Source organism: Rhipicephalus microplus, chromosome X (genome assembly GCF_043290135.1).
Source record: "Rhipicephalus microplus isolate Deutch F79 chromosome X, USDA_Rmic, whole genome shotgun sequence".
In the NCBI taxonomy this organism is placed as follows: domain Eukaryota; kingdom Metazoa; phylum Arthropoda; class Arachnida; order Ixodida; family Ixodidae; genus Rhipicephalus; species Rhipicephalus microplus.
Genome location: NC_134710.1, coordinates 99714512 through 99740777, shown reverse-complemented (window position 1 = coordinate 99740777; position 26266 = coordinate 99714512). Strand labels below are relative to the sequence as shown.

The 26266-nt window shown below is 43.7% G+C and overlaps 1 protein-coding gene across 3 annotated transcripts in view; it reads right to left on the bottom strand.

Moving 5' to 3' along the window:
* Positions 1–355: 355 nt before the first annotated feature.
* LOC119176308 (uncharacterized) overlaps positions 356–26266 on the bottom strand; it is an 83142-nt gene continuing 57231 nt past the window's right edge. For all 3 annotated transcript variants that reach the window (XM_037427527.2, XM_075877321.1, XM_075877322.1), the window contains 3 exons: positions 23859–24264; positions 9080–9261; positions 356–8543 (listed from right to left, as the gene is read on the bottom strand). In XM_037427527.2, coding sequence (XP_037283424.2) covers positions 7720–8543; positions 9080–9261; positions 23859–24264 — 1412 coding nt within the window. In that variant the 3' untranslated portion in view covers positions 356–7719. The remainder of the gene's footprint in view (positions 8544–9079; positions 9262–23858; positions 24265–26266) is intronic.

Genomic DNA, 26266 nt, shown 5'->3' with positions numbered 1-26266 from the left:
ATTTTACAGCTGTATAGGGTCTCTTGCAACGACATTTCAAGCACTGGCATGGCTCTGTGGTAGAACACCCGACTGCAACGCAGAGGGCCTGGGTTTGAATCCAACCTGATCCTGGATTTTCTTTTTCTCATTTCAAGTGACAGTGGTTACAAACACTGGTGGCAGTGGCATAAAACTAGGCTGTTGTGCTCTCATAACAGATTTCACTGCAAAGAAAAAAAGAAACATGCAACACTGAGCAAGGGTAGCTGCACACTTTAGGCTATAGTGAAAGTGGGAGATGCCTGAACACATAAAAGTGACAGACATGATTAACAAGACATGAAGAATGTCGTGCACAGCTGAACAACTCTCATAAGAAAAACAAAACCAAGCATTTGTTTTATTTGATTCCATCTTAAATGTGTGAAACAGAGTTTTGGAAAAACACTGGTATGATGGATCATACACAACCATAAATCCAATGCTGATTAAAATGAACAGTGTGAAGCAAAATGAAAAACAATCGTGGCTGATAGCACAGAGAACTTTACAGATCTCGCAACAACCAAGTACATGCGTGCATTACACTGATGAGAGTAAACAACAAATAATATTGTGAGAAATGAGACTTTTCTACAGGCTATGGACGCTACGCAATTTTCTGACATACAAGTATGATTGTTGCATGCACATTTTTAAGCAGTAATCAAAACCCCACAAGAAGAGTTACGGTGGCTCGCTTCTTGGAAGATGAATGCCATATGATTCTCATATTTAGGTATTCAGGTGTCACAGCAATTTGTCCAATGTATACATAAACTTATGTACATGTTTATGGTATTTGCTTGAGCAAAGGCTGCAAACCAGGGTGTGCAATAAATTCAGGCACAGCCTATAAAAATACAGGCCGAGAAATCGTTCACATTATGCATGAAAAACAGCACCAACAAATGAGACCACTATACATTGAGCCCAAAATGCTACTCTGCTATCAAACTGACTACCACTGAATTAGCAATATGCCTGTCACAACGCAGAGCTGCTGTATTTTGCACAAAATGCACGATTGTAGCCAAAGTGCCTACACACAATGAATGAAGTTTCTGAAACAAAATTTTTGTCGTTCAAGTCCTGCAAGCACACAATGCACATCACCACTGGGCAATGCATGCTGCTGTTCAACTTTCACAATACCCTTGCTAGTTGAATGTTTCATGTTGACATCATCCCAGTCCATGAACAGTTTTGACTGCCAGTCTAGCAAATCAATGGGTCATAGTCAAATGAGAATGCAGGGCAGTGTACGCACAACTACGTAAAAGTAAAAAGGCATTGTTTAATTGGAAGGTCATGCTGATTCATGTCCGCAAACAGTACAAATATTGCTTCTTAACAGTCAATAACACTTAATGCTTATTTCCTGCAAAATGGCATAGCATTATTAAATTATCATAACAATTTATCATAACCAGCAAGCTGAACTAAAGGTAAGGTACGCAATATACATGGTACAACAAGAGGCCTAAAGGAACATTAAAGGCAACTATTAAGTCGACGTTGATTGTTGAAATAGCGGTCCAAAAACCCCGTAATGTTACTGTTGTGCCAAAGAAGGGTGTATTTTAAATAAAATCACATTTTAGTGGCCTGCATCGAGTTAGCGCACTTCAAATTACCCGCCTCTAGAAGCCAACCGACTTACGTTAAGCTGGCTAGAATTGGGAGGTGGGAAAACCGACCGCCCCAAGTTGGCTCCCATTCGCGATACCGCAGCGGTGGCGCTGTAGTCAGAGGCGCTGCCAGCTTGCTCGACGGGGCGAGGAGGGGTAAAGTCGTGCTTCATCACAGCTGGGGAAGGGGGAATCGCTCGTGCAACACCTTCATGGCGCATATTGCCTGGTGGGGTGGGAGTGGTAGGACAGGTGCTTGTTATGCACCGCCGCTCTTCATCTGCCAAAGCCCGTGCACTCACGTTGGTTGTTGCTAGATTCTCACCACTGGAAGAGTTTTATCAACGTGATAAATAACTTCATGAATTTGCATTCCACTTATGCCATGTTCAAGAATAATTAACGGCATTAGCGAACCTTTCAGCAGTCGGACAACCAGACATAAATAGAGCATGAATTAATGCGGGCTTGGTGGAGCATACTGTATCATTGGAAAAACAGCACTGGTCTTGTCAATTCTGTCTGTTGCAGGCTAGAGCTATTTTTCAGAAAAATCAGAGATAACACAGCCATCAATAATGCGACCATTTTTCAATGAATTGTTATTACGAATGAGCTACTGTTTACATATTGGATGAAGGTGAAATTATCTCCATCTTCCTAATATTTATCTACACAAACACGGAGCAAAAAAAGAAAGCTTCTACATGCAGGACATAACATGATTTCGAAAGTTTTCTAGCATTTTAGTTATCCCGAGATAACCTTTGGTAAATTGCATTCTCTTGCACTATGAAATGTAGCTGAATAGTGTGAGTAGTCTTGTTCATTTGTTCTTAGCCCTTTAATAAATGCTGAACTTTAAGCTTAAGATTGCACCGTCATAAAGCCAGCATGCTATTAAATTTTTATAAGAGATAGTAATTAGTTTCATGGCTTCAACCAAATTTAATTAGCACCATTAATGCTTGGGTTAAATTCCCATTGAAGAAAAATGATTGCTCAATCACGATGTAAACGAATTTCACCACAGATTTTGCGAATCGCTTACATGTTGGACGCAGCCACTATGTGCAACACGTACACTGCTTACAGAGCTACAATAAGCTACCTACTATCTTTGAATGCAGGTGAAATATGCAAAAAACATGTGTCAGCCTGCTTTAAATTACCTGCTTAAAGCTGTATAGTCGTGGTGTGTAGAGCAGCCTTTGAATAATCACTTTTCTAGTTATCTAAGTTTGCAGCTGTTTTGCAATGCTTTAAACGGGCACAATGCATTTTTGTTATTTGTGCCTACAATACACAAGAGGAGCCTTCGCTGCATTGCTCTAAATGTTCAACAAAAATACAATGTTGTAAAATCGAGAAAAAAAACTAGAACATTCAAATGAATGCAGTTACCAAGCAATCTTTCAGATATTTAAGAGCTCTGAAATTAAAGCATTTAGTAATTTAGCTGCTGGTGTTTATCATACATGGGCGTAAAAGCTTTTGCAGCAGTTGTTTGGGTTCTCTACATTTAACTTGAGCCAAAATGATTTTTTTTCTTAGATGGCCGAATTTTTCTCTATAGCTTTACCTTCATTACACTTATGATAAGAGTAGGGGCACTTATTTTTGGCCCCACAATTAAAGAAACCTGTAGCTCTACTTCCCTCGAGCATGGCAAGCTGCCAAACTGCAAATCTGTCAGCATGCCAGCGCACAAATAAGTGACCCCTTTGTCGAGCATGTTCCGTCGTACTCCGAACAGCAGCGCCAGACATGAAGCACGGTTCCTCAGTTTTCTCAATTTTGTGGATAGCATTTCTCTTAACGCACACTAACACAAAGTACTCGCAAAACCACATGGAACGCCGACGAAGCTGACAAGGTCCTGTCGCAGCGGCCTACCATCTCCTTCAAGTTAGCTGGCAGCACCTCTGACTGTCACGTACGCCACGTTTTGGCCAAGTGGAGATATCACGCAAAGCAGCTCCTCTGGACAAGAGAAACACGGCTCGCTTTTCACACCTCTCCATTCCAGCCACCCTACTCCTGTCCCTGTTACCATGCCCAACGTTGCCCAGTTCTACTGCGCAATCACCGACACTAGTAGACAGAACGAAAGCAGCAGGAGCCACAGCAGCAACAATGGCCATCGATCAATTTCCTGCCATTGGCTCTGAGATAGCAGACGTGTTTTGGTTCAACTGTGCCCTGTTAGATGGCACGACCTGTCCAGTGTAACCATGCGAAAATTGAATTTTTGAACCACTTGCGCCATACTCCACAGTAACCTTCGGCGGTTCTTTTCTCCAAGAATCAAACAGAAACAAACAAGCAGCCTTTTATTGTGTTTCTTGATGCACGGAAGGTTCTTTATTTAGTGTAGCTAGATCGATTATTAGTGATTTATTGTAAGAGGTTTGTCCGACGTCATCGGTATCATTTTGAGAATGTCCTACAGTGGTGCATGTATTCTTGTGCATTTAGCTTAATTTCTCAGTAAGTAGGGCCCTCCTGTTGATAATATTGTCGTTTTAGATGTTGTCATATGTTTAGCTTTCACTCTGATGTAAATTGTGATATGACTTTAGTGTCCCTTTCAGTAATGCTACAGCTGAATGGTTGCTTGTCAAACCATGAACCGAGTCAATGCAGAATGAAAAGAAAAAGAGGGGGTAGGGGGCGCTCACAATGGTAATTCATACATGCTACCACGAAGTTAATATTCTCGAAGAGAATGCCCAGGTCTATAAATGAGGCTATAGTTAGACAACATGCACAGTACTGACATCACACAACTGCATCACTGGATGCACAAGATAAACATCAATATTTTACTTGAATGTCACACGTTCACTCATGATTGATTTTTCAAAAACTTCTCTGTCCAACTGACAATAAACACTCATGAAGACCCATTGTATGAAAGGTACTCTGTAATGAGCATGTTTGAAATTTTCAATAGCTTATCCACACATTCAGCTTCAAGAATTCCACACACCAAAATGATATCTTTTGCCTAAAATATGAGAAATAAGCAGATGCGCAATTCTAAACCAACGGCACAGTTTTGCCTACGCAGCCTAAACAGAATTGCTTATTCAGACTCTCACAAATTTTGTTTGTCCTTACACTGCTTAAAAAATATGGCCAATTCCTCTTATACCATAACAAAACATGTACTGGTGCCAACTTTTCAGATGTTTTCCCCAGCGGTGAAACAAACCATACATATAGCATCTCTCATTAAAAACACACACACATGCGTGCACACACCTGAACACACACTCACTTACACCTTTAGCTTTATATAAAAGCATGCTTAACAGTTTGGTAATGAAACTATATCAAAAACATCTTTGTGGAATGGTGACACGGAGACTACGGCAATGGTCTGCAGTTCATAGCCACAGCTACTGTTTCCATGCCACATAAAGCATGTTTCAGAAAGCATTTAAGTAGAGCAAACAACAGTCATGTATGGCACAGCTAATGCATGAATGAATGTTTTTTTTTTTCTGTGCTAGGGAAACCAACAAGCTTGCTCCCAAGATGGCCAGGTTTTACAACAGAGTACTTGAAAGCCCCATGGTTTGCCCCAACAAAAACATTTTGAATACAGCACCAAGAAAGCTCGTAAAAACAGCACAGCTACCTAAAGTTAAGCAATCCAATTGCCAACCCCCCTCAAAAAAACTTCAATACTCAAGAAAATTCACTAAAAAAATTAGGATGAAAGTGACAGGACAAAGCATTGTGCAAGAAGGCAAATATTACAAACCTAAAGTCTCTACTGTAAATAAACACTCCACAAAATCTCCACTTGTTACTCAAATAATATTCAATTTTGGTGCCACCAAAGCTTGTTTATTTAAATATGTATAGTACTAGTCCAGAAAAGTACAGAGCAGAGACTAAGTTCTCATACAGATATATGTCCTGAATTGAAGCAAGCAATAGCGTATTCTAACTGAATGAAAAGCAAACCGCAGCTCAAATGAAAATTTAAAAAATGTTAGTTTTCACCAAAGCTTTCTTTCATTGACTCAAAAATTAAAATGTTTATGAATTCAAAATGACAATGTCACAAGGCTGATATTAAGATAATCTCTCTAGTGGAATCCACCATTTTGAGTGCAACATCATTTCAAGCCACCTGATAAAGATCTACCTAGCGAAAATTCTAATAGTCTCTTAGGTTATGGACACTCATACATGTATTAGAGTACATATAACGAGATAAGCTATTACTTTTTCTATTAGAATTTTTGCTAGGCATTATAGGCTAAATAAATTTCAAAGGGCATGCATTTAAACTCTGAAGCCTGTTTAGCATTAATGTACCCTGGACATAGCATGCTCTCCAGACATTACATCATCAAACACCAAGAAGATGGAATAAGAAAACTGGTACCCTGATATTCAAGCAACTCAGAGCGAGAAGTAAAAACTCTTAGCTTTAAAACACAAATGCTTTCAATCTCCAACTTAATAAGAATAATAACACTATATTATCAGCAAGCATTAAGCAACAGCTGAATTACCATATCACAAATGCGAGGTAGGATGCCCAACACAATATGTTTCAATCAATATAAAATTTACTTCAATAATCCATAATCACAGAATACACAAATACACCTTGCTATGAAACTAAACTGCCCATCCCAACTCACCAATATGCAGCTCTTCTACCATGCAAACCAACAAAAATTGTAGCACCACAAGACCACATGGTGTATCTTATGCTGAAATTTAATGCTACTTACAGTTCAGTTTTATTTTAGAAAATTACTCAGCTACATGGAAATTTCTTGTCATTATAAGACTGTATAATTCTTTTTTTGACAACAGAACTGCTACTTACAGTTCAGTTTTATTTTAGAAAATTACTCAGCTACATGGAAATTTCTTGTCATTATAAGACTGTATAATTCTTTTTTTGACAACAGAACAGGTTATCTAGAAGATTTATTGGCAATAAAATGGAATGTCACCAATGGGCTACCTTCATAAATGAAGTTTCAAATATACTCAATGCCAAAAAAGGCAGTTCCTTATGACAAATAGCTTTAAATATTAATTAGAAATAGCATATCGCACAGACTTGTTTGTATATACATATATATGCCCTGTCTGTACATATAGATAGCAAGAATAAATTGCACTCTCACACCCCCTTCCTTTCAGCTAAATTTTAACAATTTGTACATGAGCACGGTGTTCAAGAATGTTCAGTGTTTGGACAATCCTCAGAAATTGGTACAATGGCAGTTTGTGTACAGCTGAGAAAACATATGACATATCACTGTTTTAGTGTCCATAAATCTATGAATAAGAGCAACATCTCGCAATAACAACCTAGTATTTTCTCTACCACAGCACGTTTCTTGTAAGAAAAATTGCACACAACCTTGTGGTAACCTTGCCTATAAAAAGTGCTAATAAAAACAAATTTGTCACAAATGACTTCAAATGTAAATAACAAAGCAGTAAATGCTAGAGCTCTGTAACTAGAATTGTCTTCAAAGAATATGTACTGATAAAGGTAACTCAGGCACAGCACACTTAACAATGCCGTCCATCACGCGAAGCTAGCTTGGCTATAATATTCCATGCAAGATGTTACATAAAAAAAAAACGAAATTCTCGCAAGAAATATTCACGTGCTACATGAACACATATGGTCTGCAATTACTCTGCAAGTAAAACCCATGTTTTACCTTACAGTTCATGGTTTCCAAGGTTACAATGAGCACAGCTTAAAAAGCCACCTTTGAACTATGGCTATAGTTCAAAGCACCTCACACTATTGTGGGGAACCACACATATATGAGGAAAACAAGGTCAGCGCACATTTAGCTTGAAGACACAACAAGAGGTCTGCAAGATAACTTCCCATTTACTTTCATCAGGACAATATATTTTGTCATCACAATCGCAGTGTGATAAACAAATTCACTGGGTGCTTCACACAGGTACCTAGGCTCAGGATAATATTGATAACAGTAAATCCTGCTATCACGGTGGAAACAACAACAACAACAACCAAAAGACATCTGAAAAAAGGCCTTGGCTAGCTGTGCTGTTTTTTCGAGTGAAGATAACACTGGTAGCCGTGCCTAAACCCCAACCCACACCGGGAGCATCGATGTCGTTCCCTTAAGTGGCACCAGTACATGTGGACCAGGTAACTACTGTGACACCTGAATGCCTTTTTGCGCCTTAATCCACCTTCCAATTTACAGTGGTGACAAGACAGGCTCAGCGAGGACTTTCCTAAAGGTATGCGCGAAGGTGTACAACGTTTTCGCCGATGTCGTGGAGCTATTGAGCCTAGCTGGGACTTTCCACAGCGATCAGAGCAACAAACAACTACTTTCCGAGGTTTGGGTTGCTTCCTAGACTGCTTCAATCGCTGAACCTGCAGCACGGGTGCTGCTAAGACCTTGACAGCAGTGTCTGCTTCTGCCACCAGTCCAAAATGGCGCAAAAGCGTCACTGTACAGTCAGCACAGCGTCCCTTGAGTGCCAGGTTGTGGTGGCTTTCTGCTGCATGTCGTGTCAGCACCTTGGCACTACTGCATGGCATCCCACAGTGTGGGCACCGCGCCACTGCATCGTCATCACCATGCTCTGTGGAAACATGCTTACGCAGCACATCCTCGAAAGGGGTGCTGTATTGACAGCATGCATCCATGGCTCGGCAACAAAGTGTCTGACCCGAATGGAGGCGCATGTGTGCAATCATTGTGTCCTGAGTAAAGGAGCAGAATCCACACACAACGCAGCGATAAGGGAACACTGTGGCCAGGTTGTTGGGGTTGTCCCTGCAGCCACTCTCCCGGCTATGGGCAGGCCCCGGGGACACGCAGTCTGCTAGCCCTCGCTGCTCAGTTGCTGCACTCCATGTAAAGAGAGACAGGATGAGCGGGTCACGCTTAAAAGGGGCTCACCCAAGAAAGCCATTCTCCTACACACCTCGCTATCGGCCTCTGCAAGGAGAGCTGATAATGCTGCACACATGCAGACATTTCCACTAGGAGAATCAATTCACAAAAAAACACTCTTATATTTCCTCTTATGTGCCTGAACACTTAATATGCATTTACAGCAGCAATTTTCAGTACGGTGTATCAGAGATTTGTATGCTTCCATTTTTAACCATGTGACTCTTCCTTTCTTCCAAATTTCATTGAACATATTATGTAGCCACATAATGTGGCGACATAATGTGGCTAAAGGAAATACTGCTTCTTACATGAATAGTTTCGTACCTGAATTCAGCACCCCTGTTCATCTTTTAGCAAACAAACTCCCATAAAATGAAACATGTTTTCCTGGCCCCTTGAGGGATCTTCAACAAGAGTTTACTGTATATGTCATAATCCTTTTGAGTAAGTAATCATATAGGGAACAATTGCGCCAATACTTACGTCCCACCTGTGGTTTTGAATTGGAAGTGCAAGCACTGGTGCCATTGGGCACCGAACATCCACAAGGCTCAATTTTGCACTTGTCCACTGGCTGCGAAATCTGTGGGTGTGGCGGTCGTACAGGAAACGGTGGATACAGGGAGCAGCCCATACGTGACTTGTCGTTCAAGCTCGAGCTCAAGCTGAAACAGAAAGTTCCGTTTTCAGCAAGAGGTACATGTTACTACAGCAAAGCTTACACAGACGTTATTTAGATTGTCATTCATGACAACATTTACAATTTCGAGATCATCTCTTTTGTGATCCTTAATGCCTTGTTCAGAGGGATAGAAGCGAAAAACGATGCTGTTACTGTAAAGGCTGGCCAGGCAAGGCGTTGTGAGACTTCCACACCTGTACCCAATTCCCAATGCCCTTTTTGCAAAAAAGGAATAGTGCATTTCACGAGTAGATTCAACCAGAATCCTGGAATTTCTTATTGATGTGAGAGGATGTTGGTTAATCGATTGTTGATTGATTGTTGGGGTTTAACGTCCCAAAACCACCATATGATTATGAGAGGTGCCGTAGTGGAGGGCTCCGTATATTTCTACCACCTGGGGCTCTTTAACGTGCACCCAAATCTGAGCACACAGGCCTACAGCATTTTCACCTCCATCGTGTGAGAGAATGTAACGCCAAAAACCTGATGCACACCACGGCCAAGACTAAAAACATGCTGAAACACTGCCAGTGTAATAAACACAGGAAGAAATTAGTTGAAAACAACCTACTCCAGATCCATCATGCCTTCCTAATGAGACGCAAAAACTATGCAGCTTCGGCCCCTAATGGACTAGGAAAAAAATAGGCTAAACACTCTCATGCGTAAAAGCATCAAAAAAGTATGGAGGTTACCAGTGACCACTTGCTCTGATCGATTAAGTTGATTCCATATGCACAACGACATCTATGAAGTGATCGAAACACAGATCACCGCTCAGATAGATGATCAGACTCTCGGCAACCAGGGCAGAGAGATGCATCCTAGGCAGGGCTGGCAAGGCTCTTAGTATGCTTAATGAACAGGAAATCACCTCATCCAGGGACGTTCGGGAAGCCGTTGGTCAGCCCATTCCCTCGGAATACGCACCCACAATATAATGTAGGGAGGTGAGAAGCCAGAGCACAAGCAATTTTACAGAAGCCTGGTAAAAATCTCAAATCTACTGTCTTAGTCGACGACGCTCAGTAAGGCAAGTCTTCCGCATTTACGCTGGCAGTCACTGATGGCAATGGAGAATTACTCTTCTGCTTCAGTTAGGTTAGCTACGAGTGCTGTTGCAGAACAGGTCGCCATAGCCCTGGCCATGACCTCACGCACCAACTTTTTTACAGGCTCATGAGCGGCTATCAAAGTTTTTGAATCAGGATCCTGATACAAGAGGCTGCCTCCATTCTGGAAAAAGGGCAAACCTCAGCACTCACTTCATTTCTTGTTTTCCCACCCATATTGGTGCAGACATCTATCAGACCGTACCTAACCTCAATCAGCTTGCCCATCACCGTGCGCGAGACTTCACGTGCGACAGCAGCATGGTGGCCTTATGGAGACAGGATGAAATCCAGCTTCATGATCCACTCCTTACATTTATTGAAATCACCTCTCGATATTGGTTTGGTTGGTCAAAGGGCCTATCCTCTTCCTCACCTGAAGTTAGACAGGTCTCAGTCAGTTACACTTATAATGCTTAGGACGGGCTATTTCCCCTCGACGGGCTTTTTTAGTCGTATCTCTACAGAGATTAATGCAAGCCACCCGAACTGTAATGCAACTCATTTTTCCTTAGCCCACACGCTTTGGCAATGCCCTGTGTTACTTAATGGCTCTCTATCCTTAACCTTAATTAGAAAGCGCACTCTGCTGCACGCGACGCAACAGCCCGTGCAGGAGGAGATGGCCTTGTTGAAGAGTATTTGGACCAGGACCGACTTACGGGATACAATGAACTGACCAAGGTGTTCTACTTGGCCCGGCGATACTATCCTCAACCTTGTAGCAATTTATGCAGAGCTCAAGCAGTTACCTGGCGACAGCTGCAAACGAACACTTATCCTAATCCACTGCTATATCACCGAATATACCCTGATATTTATAGCACCAACACCTGTGAGGTCTGCCACGTAGACACAGCCACGCTAAAGCACATGCTCCGAGAATGCAAAGCTAAAGCGAAATGTACCGTATTTACTCGCGTAATCCTCGCACTCGCATAATTCTTGCACCCCCCACATCGGCCAACAAAAATACGATTTCTTTTTTTCTTCGAGTAATTACCGCACCCCCGAAAACTGCCGCAATAATGTCGTCTGCTCGTTAAAACCACTGATGATAGCGTGCGCCGTCTGGCCCCATCTCTTAAGCATCATCGTACTATTATTGCACGAAGATTCAATCCAATTCAAGCCAAGCCAAAAGGGCAAGTGCGCGTTGCAGTGTGGTTTGTACAGTCGAAACCCGTGATAACGAAATCTCGAGGGAACGAAATTCTCACTGCAACGAAATATTTTCGAAGCACCGGCGAACGCCCATAGGAGTCAATGCATTTCGTAACTCGCGACGATGAAAAATATTCATGCCGCAGTCCCTGAATAACGAAATTTTTGAAACACGAGTGCGCAAATAATCTATTCTCGCAACATTTACATTCGAAAACTGCTGAAATGCATTTATGCCACACTTAAGTTGTGCAAAACTATCGCTAAGCGTACTTGCAAAGCAGCCACCATCATTGCTTACAAGGCTCGCGACAATGATGATGATGGTGGCTTGCCAAAACACCTGCTAATTTTTGCGGACTACAAACGTAGCCAAAGCCACAATCCTCATGGAGTGTCGTTCGTTGGCTTGGCTATGTGCTTGGCTTTATCAGCTTCGCGCACACATGGTCACGTGTGTGGAGCCATTTGAGGAGAGTTCGATTGCTTTGATTTGTGGAGTGTGTTGCGATTGCTTCATCCGATTTCGCTGCCTGCGAATATGCCGTCCCCAACGAAAAAGCAGAAGTTCATCACGCTGGAAGATAAAGCTGCAATTATCAGCGAGGTGGAAAAGGGCAGAAAAAAAATTGACATCGCCGAAGAATTCGGCATTGCTTGCAGCTCGAAGTCCACGATTCTTAAGAACAAGGCCTCCATTCTTGGTGCACTTGAAAGCGGCGCGTGTGCAAGAAACAAAACCGTGATGGCTGCAGCGTTCCCGGACATGGACAAGGCGGTGTTCGCGTGGTTTTATGAACAACGTGCCAACAAGGTGCCTTTATCTGGCAAGATCCTGCAACAGAAGGCACTGGACTTCACCTGTATGCTAAGCCATGACAACTTTAAGGCGAGTCCCGGCTGGCTGAGCTGTTTCAAAGCTCGCCACGACATCGTTGCCAAAGACATCTCCGGGGAGGCAGGAGCCGTTGACTCGACGACAACGTCATCATCGCTGCTGAGCAACAAAGAACTGCTCGGCCAGAACAAGCCCTCGGACATATATAATACCGATGAAACGACATTGCTTTATGAAATGCTGCCATCCAAGACCTTGGACTTTAAAGGCCAAAAGTGCCACAGTGGAAAGTGCAGCAAGCGGTGTGTGACGATTTTATTGTGCTCCAACATGAATGGCACAGATAAACAGCCACTGCTCGTTATTGGCAGGAGCAAGATGCCCCGCTGTTTCTAGGGGAATCGCAGGCTGCCAGTAAGCTACACCGCGAACTTGAAATCGTGGATGACGCGTGCTATTTTTAGCAGCTGGCTCCAGTCTTTCGATGCCGACATGCGGAAGGCAAAGAGGTCAGTCTGCTTTCTTTTCGACAACTGTAGTGCCCATCACGTCGACGTGCAGCTCAGAAATGTGCGCCTCGTGTTTTTCCCACCAAATTGCACTTCAGTGCTGCAGCCTCTCGATCAGGGAGTTATTCACAGCGTGAAGTGTGCTTACAGAGAGAGGCTGATTCAGCGTTTGCTGCTGAATATACATATGAAGCGCCCGACTGACGTGAACTTGTTCATGGCGCTAGAGATGATCACAGACGCATGGATTGTGACGAGTCCAGCCGTGATAACGAATTGCTTCACACTCGCCGGCCTTGTCACTCCGCAGGCATTATGCACTTATCCGGCAGAACCAGAAGAAGGTTCGCCTATAGGCACATTTGATAATGGTACTGGTAACAGCGCAGTGGCGCCGTCACTGACCAGTGCATGGGGCGAACTTTGTGCCGTGGCAGACGAGATACCCAATGGCCTCAGCGTCCATGAGTTCGTTTGCACGGACGAAGAAGTGACTGATGAAGCCATCGTCAGTAGCGTGTGTGAGGTGGCCGATCCCGATGAGCAACGACCGGAGCAGCCAGAGAAAACAACAAGTCCGCAGGATGTGCTGAACGCTTTCGACACAATTCGTACGTTTTTCGGCGAGCACGACGACGACGTGGCGATGGACTATTTTTTACAGTGTAAGTCGAGAGGCATGAAATTGCGGCATGGTAAGGCCCGCCAAAGTAAACTTACTGACTTTTGGAAATAATATGTTTTTTTTTTCTAAATTTCATCTCTTTTCTGCTGCATTCTCGCGCCAACGAATTCAAATTCCCGCAAGAGCGAAATTTTGTGCTTTCCCCGCCGATTTCGTTATTGTGGGTTTCAACTGTACCTTGCATCAGTAATCTTGTGACGTTATGGGGCGATGCTGGTGCTACACGGCTGCTTTCAAGTTGAAAGAGATAGATCATGCACTCAACATTGGCAACAGGGGCGCCGGAAGGCCCTTCGGAGTCTACGAGTTTTGTGTTCGCTACTGGTGGCAGCAGCTGAAAGCCACCAAGACGAGTTGGGCCTGCCATGTGCGTACCAAATTGGGATTGATGAACTTTATTTCTTCAGAAGGAAACTGCGGATGATTCTGTTAAACACTCATCAGCCCAATACTGACGTCCTACGCTTACCTTTTGCGTGCTTTCGTTAAGCGAGGAACGCTACCGCTACACTCGCAACGCCCACAAGCTTCGCGCATAGTATTCTAATTCCCGACTATTTGCTCGCACTTTTTGTGTCTCAAATAAGTCTTGCCTTGTGTTGAACCTGTGCTTTTATTGTTGAGGTAAGTTTTAATGAGCACTTTTCAAAGCTTGCCGATAGTTACTGGTGTGAGAATCCCAACTTGCGGCCACTTCGTTTTCTTTTTCGCTCTGTATGTTTTCGTGGAAAGTTTTCCCCGCATACTTCTCGAACCCCCCAACTTTGCATCGGTTTTCCGCCAAAAAAAAAGTGCGAGGATTATGCGAGTAAATACGGTGTTAGTCCTGACGCTCTCTCGGCGAAGTGGGAAGCTGCTTTGCGTAACTCCCAAGCTTGCCTACCAACTCTGGACAGTCCAGCAAGCCTGTCAAGCGGCGGAGAGGCAAGGCATTTACGTCCCTACATGGGAGACCTGAATTCGGGCCATTAATCTACTGGATAATTAACGAAGTTTTTCCATCCATCCATGGTCAGTACTGCTGACCACCACACCGGAATGGTCTCTACATACAGTTGAACCCCTTTCTGGGCAGCAATTCTTGTCTCTTATATGAGATGTCTCTTATAAGCACAGTACTTTGTACACATTTTATTATCAACCCTTATTTTACTGTAGGCACATTGGTGTCTCTTATGCCCATTTGTCTCTTATATCAGTGTCTCTGATAAAGGGGTCCGACTGATTGCACATATGGTCCTTTGCAATGTAGAGGCATACTGTACACTTTCAATTTCGAAAATTATCTTCTCTGCTGTTAAGAAAGAAGTTTTTTTTTTTTTTTTCCAAAGGCAGACTGGCACTTTCATGTTTGGCACAGCCACATCGTTCTCAATGAATATGCCTTCGGCGGTGCATTTCTCACATCCTTGCTTAGCTATGATCACCTCATTGACTGATGGAATATAGTGCTTATATTTCTTTTTCTGCATGTACAGATAACCAAACAAAAACTTCTAAAAAATGACAAATGGGGTAGTACTATTAATTTTATCAAAGTCAGGTTCCAGTGTGCAGTCATGAAAATATTAGCACTAGAGGCATTATTTCTTTGGTGCTTGATACGGGAACCATTTGGATTGTGACATTAGAATGCACATCGATTTTTGTGTCATATGTGTCACTCTATCTTCAGTAAAATGTAAAATCAAGGATTTGTCATCGGACATGAGATTGTGGATATCCTCTTCCTCACCATATTTGTATCACTTGAACTGTCACCTTCAGCAGAGTTGTTAGTGCCAGTGGGACTCGTGTATATTCATATGGAACAAAAAGAGGAATTTTTAGCATAGAATGTAACTTATGACAAATTTGGCCCAGTCTGGAACACTAATTCTAAGCCATTTCCTGCACGGTGGTTAGTGTAGCTGGCACCAAAAGAAAGTAGTCCTACGTTATTGACCTAGTTCACAGCGTATTTTTACGAATACTGCCAGAACGATTATTACACGATCGCGCTACATGCTACATACAACAAAGGTCCCGTAAAGTTCACATAGCTTAGCACACATGCGAACTTTCAGAGTTCAGCATGGGATGTGGCATGCTGGCTCTAAGGCTGTTGCTTAGCAATAAAAAAAAAACGCTCCTCTACAGACCTAGCACTACCTGGAGCACTTTTAAGACTAAGAAAGAAAACTAAACACTTGTTAGCTTGATCGACAGCTAGGTGGCACCGCAAAAAAAAAAATTCAGTAGTTCGTCAGCAACGGTGACCACAGTGCCAGAAAGAGTGAAGATTTGACGTGTTTTAATTCACATACCGTATTTTCCAGTGTATAAGACTAATCTTTTTTATATATTTTCTCTAATGTATCTTATACAATGGTGCATCTTATATATGCAAAAACGTCATGCCATTCTGCAAGACCAATGTGTCGGTATTTTGTTCACAAGCAAAATAAACTGAGCACGAGAGTATTCATAAGAAAAACATCTAATTTTGTAATAACAATGAAATGGGTGTGGCCTTAGATGTCAGCTACTTGCTGTTCAACCACTGTGGTGACCATGAAGATTATGGCCGCATAATTGACATCCTCATAACGCAAACAATTATACTATTCAGAATGATTGTTCTTAAAAATTAATTAACTAAGTCTACAGAACTAAGCCAACAAGTGAAGAAGGGCACCACAATGTTTTGTTGCAACGTTGTGATGATGATGTTTGATGTTTTATGGCGCAAGGGCCAATTCACGGCCAAAGAGCGCCAGTTCATCTTACTAAAAACATGGACAATGATTGTGATAAGCGGCTGTATAAGGGCCATAAAATTCCTCGCGGTAAGGCGGGTAAAAACATACGAGTAATAAAATCATGACCATGTCGTGAAAGGTGTGTGCGGTGTGAATAGATGACAAAAGTTGGTGATAATAAAAGACGATGGTAGATATGTATGGCATTAGCACAAGTGCCTCACTCGTTCATACCCTTGCATCCAAGGGCCGTGAGGCAAGTGCTTTCTTGTGTAACCACCGCAGCAAAAACCTCTCTGGAGAGGTCATGCTACGGGATGCCCGGGTATATGATGTGAAAACTATGAATTTCTTTAAAAAACGCTAACAATGATTTGTGACTAAAAAGCGGTTCCCTACCGACGAACATTGCAGGGTGCAAAGGTATATGTTGTCGGTAGGGTAATGGAAAGTGTTGTTTTCTTACAGTGTCCAATTGTTTGCACTCAATTAAAATGTGAAGGACTGTCAATACTTCACCACATCTGTCACACAATGGTGGATCGCCACCGGACAAAAGGTGTGTGTGTGTCGTGTATGTGTGTCCTATCCTGAGTCTCGTTAGTATTACCTCTGTATGACGCGATTTCGATACAGGCAGCCAATGACCAAGGTGGGGCTTAATAACGTGTAGTTTGTTTTGTGTGTGTGTATCCCACTTGCTCTGCCAGTATACTCTGAGGTTTCGTTTGACAGACGGCTTAAGATCAACGGCTGGGATTGATATGGGTGTAGGGGCAGTGCTTTTGTGGACGGATGCAGCGAGCTGATCCGCCCTCACGTTGCCTTGAATCTCACGGTGCCCTGGCACCCAGCACACTACAACATGTTGTTTGAGTGTGTATAGTGTGCATAAAATGGAGTAAAGTGAGACAAGGACTGGGTTTTTGTGTTTTTTAAGAGTGTGCAGAGCCGTTACTACACTGAGGGAGTCTGTATAAATTACTGCTTTTTGTATTTGTAATTGCTTGATGTGTTTAGCCGCCACAAGTATCGCGTAGGCTTCCGCTGTGAAGATACTTGTGCCTGGATGTAGAGGGCCAGCATCCGAAAAGGATGGGCCGACAGCAGCGTAGGACAAAGAGGAGTTAGACTTGGAGGCATCTGTAAAGAACTCAGGACGTGTGTATTTGTGTTGAAGTTCCAGGAAGTATGTTCGGATATGGGCAATAGGCACATGTTTTGTAACTTCAAGAAAGGACACATCACAGTCTATAGTCTGCCATTGCCACGGTGGCAGATATGCTACAGAAGCCATTAAACTATGTTCAAGTGAGACTCCAGTTTCCTCAGCTAGACTTTTCAGGCGAACTGAGAAGGGCTGCAACATCGAAGGCCTGTTTTGAAACAGAATGGAGCTCGACAAATCAATAATAGTGGAGTATGAGGGGTGCTTCTTATCTGCTTTCACCTTAAGGAAATAAACAAAGGATATGTAAGTTCTCTGCAGATGAAGCGACCACTCATTCGACTCAACATAAAGGCTTTCTACGGGGCTGGTGCGAAAAGCACCCGTAGAAAGGCGGATGCCCAAATGGTGCACGGGGTCAAGCATCTTCAAGGCACTTTGAGTGGCAGACTGATAGACAACGGCCCCATAATCTAAGCGGGTACGAATAAGGCTTCTATAGAGGTTCATGAGGCATTGCCTATCACTACCCCACGTAGTACGTGACAACACTTTTATAACATTCATGGCTTTTAAACATTTTGTTTTTAAATACTTGAAATGCGGTACGAAAATCAACTTGTTGTCCAAGATTAAGCCTAAGAATTTATGCTCGGCTTTGACGGACAGACGTTGCCCGTTCAGCCGAATGTCAGGTTCCGAGTGCATGCCTCTCTTTCGAGAGAACAAGACACACGTGCTTTTTTGTGGGTTAAGTCGAAATCCATTTTCGTCTGCCCATTTGGAGACCTTATTTAAACCCATCTGAACCTGCCGCTCACACATGGCTAAGTTGCATGACTTGAAGCCAAGCTGAACGTCATCGACATATGTGCAATAAAACATATTGCGAGGGATGGACAAGCGCAAGGAATTCATTTTTATGAGAAAAAGTGTGCAGCTAAGTACACCACCTTGTGGCACGCCTGTTTCCTGAACAAATGTTTGGGAAGGAACCGTGCCCACTCGGACACGGAATGTCCGGTTTGACAGGTAACTTTTGATTATGTGAAACATTCTTCCGCGCACGCCAAGGTGGGAAAGGTCTCTTAGAATGCCGAAACGCCATGTTGTATCATAAGCCTTTTCGATATCGAGGAACACAGAGAGAAAATATTGTTTATGGACGAAGGCGTCTCTGATCTGTGCCTCGATACGAACAAGGTGGTCTGTGGTGGATCTACCTTCTCGAAATCCGCACTGAAATGGGTCGAGCAAATTATTTGTTTCAAGGAAATGTACAAGTCGGCAGTTTATCGTTTTTTCGAAGACTTTGCACAAGCAGCTTGTAAGTGCTATAGGCCTATAACTCGAGGGTAAAGAAGGGTCTTTGCCCTCTTTCAAAATGGGAATAATAATAGCCTCTTTCCAGGAGGCAGGGATAGCGCCAGAAAACCAGATAGCATTGTACAAACAAAGTAAGGTTTTTCGTGTTTCGATTGGTAGATTTTTTAACATTTCATACACCACACGGTCAGAACCTGGGGCAGAAGTACTGCAGGAGTTTAGAGACATTTGCAGCTCAGCTAGACTGAAAGCTTGGTTATATGCCTCGGATCTAGTGCATTTGTGTTCAAGTTTCTGCTTTTCTATTCTTGTTCTGTATTTTTGGAAAGTGTCAGTATAGTGGGATGAGCTGGACACCTGTTCGAAGTGTGCACCGAGGAAGTTTGCCTGATCTTCCAAGGTATCACCCCGAGTGTCCACGAGTGGAAGTGTGTGTACTTGTTTTCCTGCTATCCTACCGACCATGTTCCAGACTTTAGCCTCCTGTGTGTATGAATTGATCCCTGACAAAAACTTCTGCCAGCTTTCTCTTCTGGCCTGCCGACGCGTTCTCCTGCCTTGAGACTTTATTTTCTTGAAGGTTTCAAGATTTTCGGCTGTCGGTGAGTTCCGAAGCAGCCTCCAAGCTCTGTTTTGCTGTTTGCGCGCGTTTCGGCATTCAGAGTTCCACCATGGCACACGCCGTTTTCCTGGGTGCCCATTTGTTTGTGGGATGCATTTTGTTGCAGCATCAATCAAAAAAGCTGTGAAGTAGTCGACAGCAACATCAATGCTTGAAGTACATATGTCACTCCAATCTATACGAGCGAGGGTAAGAAACCGTGCCCAGTCGGCTCTGTTTATGAGCCATTTGGGAACACGGAGTGTACACTCAGTTGCTGTAGTTGTGCTCAAAACTACGGGAAAGTGGTCACTTCCGTACAGATTACTGACGACTTTCCACTGGAGCAGAGGCACAAGAGATGGAGATGCTATGCTTAGGTCTATGGAGGAGTAGGTGTTATTAGCAAGATTATAATAGGTTGGTTCTTTTCGATTCAGGAGACACGCGCTCGACGAGAGAAGGAACTGTTCGATCAGTCGACCTCGCGCGTCATACCGAGAATCACCCCATAGCCTGCTATGCGCATTGAAATCTCCAAGGAGAACATAGGGCTCCGGAAGTTCATCAATTAAAGAGTATAAATCACGTTTTTGCAGCTGATAGCTAGGAGGAATGTAAATACTGCAGATTGTGATCAGTTTATCAAAAAGAACCGCTCGAACAGCCACTGCCTCAAGGGATGTTTGGAGTTGTAAGTGTGCGCATGCAATTCCTTGATTTACTATGATGGCAACACCTCCGGATGATGTCATGGCATCATCTCGGTCCTTTCGAAAAATAACGTATTTACGAAGAAAATTTGTGTGTTTTGAATTAAGGTGTGTTTCTTGTACACACAGCACTTTTGGCGAGTGTTCATGTAAGAGTTCTTGGATGTCATCAAGGTTCCTGAGGAGGCCCCTGACGTTCCATTGTATAATTTGAGTGTTCATGGTGAATGTAAAATAGTGCTGTGTGTACGAAAAGCGAGTGGCTGTTTAGACAAGGAATTTGAGTTCACTTAACAGGGCCGTCACCGGGCCCTGTTATTTGCTTTTTCGTTTTCTTGGCGCGCTCCAAGGAGCCACGCCGCTCTTTCGGCACCAAGGGCGCCGACGTATCCATTGCCTCCTCGGAGGCACTGGATGTCCGCACATGCGGGCTGTTAGTTCGGATTACGGGCCTCGCCTGGTGAGGGGAGGCCTTGAGACCCGAGGACTCTGGAGTCTCCGGTCTCTGTTTGGGAGTAGGCGGTGTAGCCTGGGCTACAGCCGCCTTGGGGGCAGGTGCCACAACCGTCGGCTCGGTATGCGCGGGCCGAAGGAGTGGCGAAGGCTGGTGCGGCGGTTCCCCCTGACGCGCCGCATCAGCGTATGTAGGTCCATAGAATGGAGCGACTCTTCGCCGTGCTTCCTTAAATGTTATGTTCTCCTTTACCTTTAATGTAATTATTTCTTTTTTCTTTTTTTGTGCAGGAGCGTGAATATGCGGCATGGTTTCCTTCGCAGTTTGCAGAGTGTGGCGGTTGTTTGCAGTTCTCAGACACGTGGCCTAGGACTCCACATTGTGCACAGGTCTGGCGACCACGGCAGGTTTTAGAGCCATGGCCATACCTCTGGCATTGGAAGCAACGACGAGGGTTTGGTATATACGGCCTGATAGATGTCTTGGTGTACCCTGTTTGAATGGAATCTGGTAGTTTACTGGATGCAAACGTGAGTATTAAGTGTTTCGTCGGTATTTCCTTATTATCTCTTCTGATGATAATTCTCTGTACATTAGTGACGTTTTGGCTCTTCCACCCTTCCAAAAGTTCAGTTTCGGTGAGTTCAAGTAGGTCTGCATCAGATACCACTCCGCGAGTGATGTTCATGGATCTGTGTGGTGTTACGGTGATCGGTACGTCACCAAACGTTGAGAGGCTGTCTAGCTTTACAAATTGTGCTTTGTCCCGAATTTCTAGGAGAAGATCTCCGCTAGCCATCTTCGTTACTTTGTATCCAGCCCCGAGAGTTTCAGTAAGACACCTGGCAACTACGAAAGGAGATACGGTCCTGGCTTGCTTTCCGGTTTTTTCACAGTGAATGACGTGGTAGTGGGGAAAAGTTTCTATTGGCTGGTTGAAGAAATTTATGTCATCGGTGCGTACCCGCTTTAGGCCGGTACGATCAGACAGTTGAGGGAATGCTCCATGCATGCCGGTCTTATTTTTGTTCAGCAGCGTTGGCGGCCACCCACCACGGAGCCCAACAAGGGGACGCTGCAAGTTTGCAGGTGCTGAAAGCTTGCAGACGTCAGCCGTACAACACTGCCATAACCCAATGCGCCTAGACCAAGGTAGGCTATTTGCACAGGGTTAACCCTTGCCGCCAGGAAAATTGGAAGTAAACAGAAGAGAGAAGTAGACAGGAAAGCTAAAAAAGTAAGAAAGACGAAGATGTAGGGAGAGAGAGATAGGAAAAGTCGACTGCCGATTTCCCCTGGGTGGGTCAGCCCAGGGGTGCCGTCTACGTGAAGCCGGGGCCAAAGAGGTGTGTTGCCTCTGCCGGGGGGCCTTAAAGGTCCAATCACCCAGCGTCAGCTCAACCCCCAGGATCCCCTTTTCCCCGGGCACGGCAAAGCCACGCACGGCTAGGCGTGGGAGGGAGTAGAAACTCCCCCGTTAGCTCGGGTCCGTGGTGTCGCTACACACCAAACGCCTACTTGCGCAGGCGCCCCTGCGGGCGTTGCAACGTTGTAGCACTTGCAAAACCAGTAACAGGAACGAAAGTACCCTTCGTTGTTATCAGTTTCCACATGTGGCTCCTGTCCTGCAGTGTTGCAGCTTCTGGCTTCCGGTCACCATTCATGTTTGTATGTGTGTTTGTGTGTAGGCGTCAAACCTGTGGTGTGATCATTGGTGTTCTCACGAAGCCTCATAATGCAATAGAAAAAATGTCAACATTGTGCTCAAAGGTGCTTTCAATGCCATGTAAAAGAGTTACTCAAAGGCGGACAACAGCCGCCCCGTGATGATGCTAATTAAGGCGGAAAAACTCTTTAACAGTGCACCAAAGGCTTTGAATCCAGTAGAATAAATAGCACTTTGTTTTTTATGCCTCAGGGCTGTGCTATTCGCAAGTTTTATACTGTTGCTTACAGATATTCAGCACAGTGTGTGCCCATGTATTTCGCAATGAACACACTCAGTGTGCGTCGAGCTTTCTGATGTTGACAGCGTCAAAGATAAGTGCGTCTCATTTTTTTTCCCCACGAAATTCGTAAAAAGCGGGGGGGTGCATTTTATACAAAGGTGTGAATTACACACTCAAAAACACAGCATACAAAACAGAAACTTCTGGTGTGCCTAAATGTGGCAAAGGTGAACAATTTAGAGTGAAAGAGTATCAGAGAGCAGCGCTTCGAGATAGGTAATAGTGCACTTCAAGTTGTAAAAGACTATGTCTACTTAGGACAGGTAATAACCACGGAGCCGTGCCACGAGATTGAAGTAACCAGAAGAATAAGGATGGGGTGGAGCACATTTGGCAAGCACTCTGAAATCATGACAGGTGGATTGCCACTATCCTTCAAGAGAAAGGTATATAACAGCTGCATCTTGCCGGTACTTAATTACGGAGCAGAGACCTGGAGACTTACAAACAGGGTTCAGCTCAAATTGAGGACGACGCAGCGAGCAATGGAAAGAAAAATGGTAGGTGTAACCTTAAGAGACAAGAAGAGAGCAGAATGGATCAGGGAACAAACCGGGGTTAAGGATATCATAGAGATAGGTAATAGTGCACTTCAAGTTGTAAAAGACTATGTCTACTTAGGACAGGTAATAACCACGGAGCCGTGCCACGAGATTGAAGTAACCAGAAGAATAAGGATGGGGTGGAGCACATTTGGCAAGCACTCTGAAATCATGACAGGTGGATTGCCACTATCCTTCAAGAGAAAGGTATATAACAGCTGCATCTTGCCGGTACTTAATTACGGAGCAGAGACCTGGAGACTTACAAACAGGGTTCAGCTCAAATTGAGGACGACGCAGCGAGCAATGGAAAGAAAAATGGTAGGTGTAACCTTAAGAGACAAGAAGAGAGCAGAATGGATCAGGGAACAAACCGGGGTTAAGGATATCATAGTTGAAATCAAGAAGAGGATATGTAAATGGGCCGGGCATGTAGTACGTAGACAGGATAACCGCTGGTTATCAAGGGTAACTAACTGGAAGCCCAGAGAAGGCAAGGGGGTTAGGGGGAGACAGAAGGTTAGGCGGGCAGATGAGATTAAGAAGTTTGCGGGTGTAAAATGGCAGCAGCAAGCATAGGACCGAGTTGACTGGCAGAACATGGGAGAGGCCTTTGTCCTGCAGTGGACGTAGTCAGGCCGATGATGATGATGATGATTTTTCATGATAACTTCAATGAAGTACACAGCAAGAGTACTGAATAAGCTGGACTCACTGGTTCTCTTTGACATGGCGCTCCAGAGCAATAGAGTCCTCCCCCGCAAAGTGGCACTTGTTGCACAGATGCTTCCCGTGAACCTTCAGCACATGCGTGTTCAGGCGCTCTGACCGGGCTGCCTTGTACTCGCAAAAGGGGCAGGAAAATGGCTTGATGTGCGTGTTAAGATGTCGCCGCAAGCACCAGCCATCTACGCCACGCCAGGGGCAATAGGCACAGGCAAATGTTTTGGCTGCTGCAGTTCCGCTTGTGGCAGTAGCTGCTGTTTTGCCCAAACCCCCACGTTTTCCTTTTCCTGTTGTCTCTTGGGGCAGGGCAGCAGGGCAGCCCATGGCCTTGGGGCCACTGCCACTGCACACAGCGGGCACATTGCCAGCATGGAAGCCCCAGGCTTGTGCACCACCTGCACAAAATCCCTTCATCTTTAGTCAGCTGCTACAGAGTCATGCTGCGCACCACCATCCAGCCTAAATCAAGAAGAATAATGAAGCATCTCTAAATAATATGATGAGTGAGTCTAAAAAATACGTGAACCACAGCCTTTTGGAATGACATTACAACAAATATCTCTTTAAAAAAGCTTTAAATCTTATGGTTGATCCAAACCCAAAAAACACTTCATTTTGGCATAATGTGAAATTAAGTGTTGTGTTAACTGATGGAATAAAAATGATTTGCTTTTGACACAGACACACCAAGCTACACATCACAAGAACTCTTTTTCGCATTGCTTAACAAAGAGTCAGAATTTGGCCTTGTTCGAATTGTTTTAAGTAAGAGCACAAAAGATGCCTATTACACTGCCTTATGCAAGTCAAAGAACCAAGTTGTCATATCTACAGGGTGCCCCAGTAATCTCTAGCCAGAGTTTACAAATATGCAGTTAAACTTTGTGATGACGTGACCACATGAATCTTTCTGACATTGCATGGAGTAAGCAACACTATTTTTTTCTTTTATGCCTAACTGCCTAACTGGTATGTTTAATTAACCAGGCTTTGAAGCAATGAAGCTGGTTAAAAATTACAATATAAAAGTTCTGTAAATTAACATGAATAAATGATAGACAAGAAAATAGAAGCGAAAGAAACAACCTTATGGCATTGGCATTGATGAGGCCAGCAGTGAAACCAAGGATGCCCTTCTCAGTGTAACAAAGGAAACAAGAGTAAACTTAAGAATAGTTTTTTTTGTTAGACAATATTAATTACATTATTATTCAGTGTAACAAAGGATTATTTGCTCCTGCAAAAGCAGAAAATCTCATTTAACAGTATAGAAAGATGCCATAGGCTAGGAGAACAAAAGGCAAATCGAGGTCAGCCAGTCATAAAATGGTTGGATTTGAAACAGTTTTGACGATTTTTCACAAACACATTGGGCGGCTAGACCAAGTCCCAAGGGTGATTTAGAGACTGATTTGAGCTCTGTGCGTAAACTGTGTAATTTATTACAAAGCTTTAGAGCTGCGAATCACCCCAGATTGCTGCAATCACTGCGACTCGGCCAAACGCATTTTCAACAGCCCATACACTAAGCGACATGCTCTGCCCCAATGACGTGATCATTTATAGCGGATCTGATTGCCTGAGAAACGTGCAGCACAGACTGCCAGTATCGGAGCGGCGGTGGGATTTACGCATATGCGGTCTCACACCACATCGTGACGCAGGCGCCATGAAGGTCGAGCTTAGCCCCGAGCACTCAAAGGAAGAGTTGAGGACAGTTGAGGGTGAAAGACGAAGCGGAGGAAGAAGGTACTTTTTTAGTGCTCGTAGCTCCATTAGTAATGGGTGTTTCGATTGAACTCTGGTGCCAATGATTTGCTTCAGTAGTGGTCTAATCAAAAATGGAATGTGAAAAAACCATTTCAGGGACTCTTTAAGAGGAGGTTCTAAATTAAAAGGTTCTGTGACTTTGTCACTGAATATTTTTCAACAAGAGTTAGAGAAATTAGGAGAAAATTGAGTGAGACTTCGTATGAGGAGAGAAAAAAATGGAGCTAAGACAACACTAATTTTTGGTAAATTAAACATAGGTGACACCATGTTTGCTAGGGATGAAGCTAAATGACCAGTGTCAGAAGATCACAAGAAGGGATAATTGATCACAGCAGAAAACTTTAACCACAACAATTTCAAATATCAACTGTCGTACTATTTTTAACAAACCAGTAGTGCTTGAAACTGTTCTAGTTTTACATTACCTTGAACTTGCTATACTAGTATAAACTTCACTGGCTGATGATATATTCCACAGTGAAATAGCTCTAAAAGATTACAAAATATTTCGTAAAAATAGTAACAGAAGAAATGGAGGGGAGTCACAATCTTATTCAAAGCTTCACTGAAGCTGTTTTTTTAATGCTCGATATACCTGCCCTAGAAGCTCTCTTTTGTAAAGCT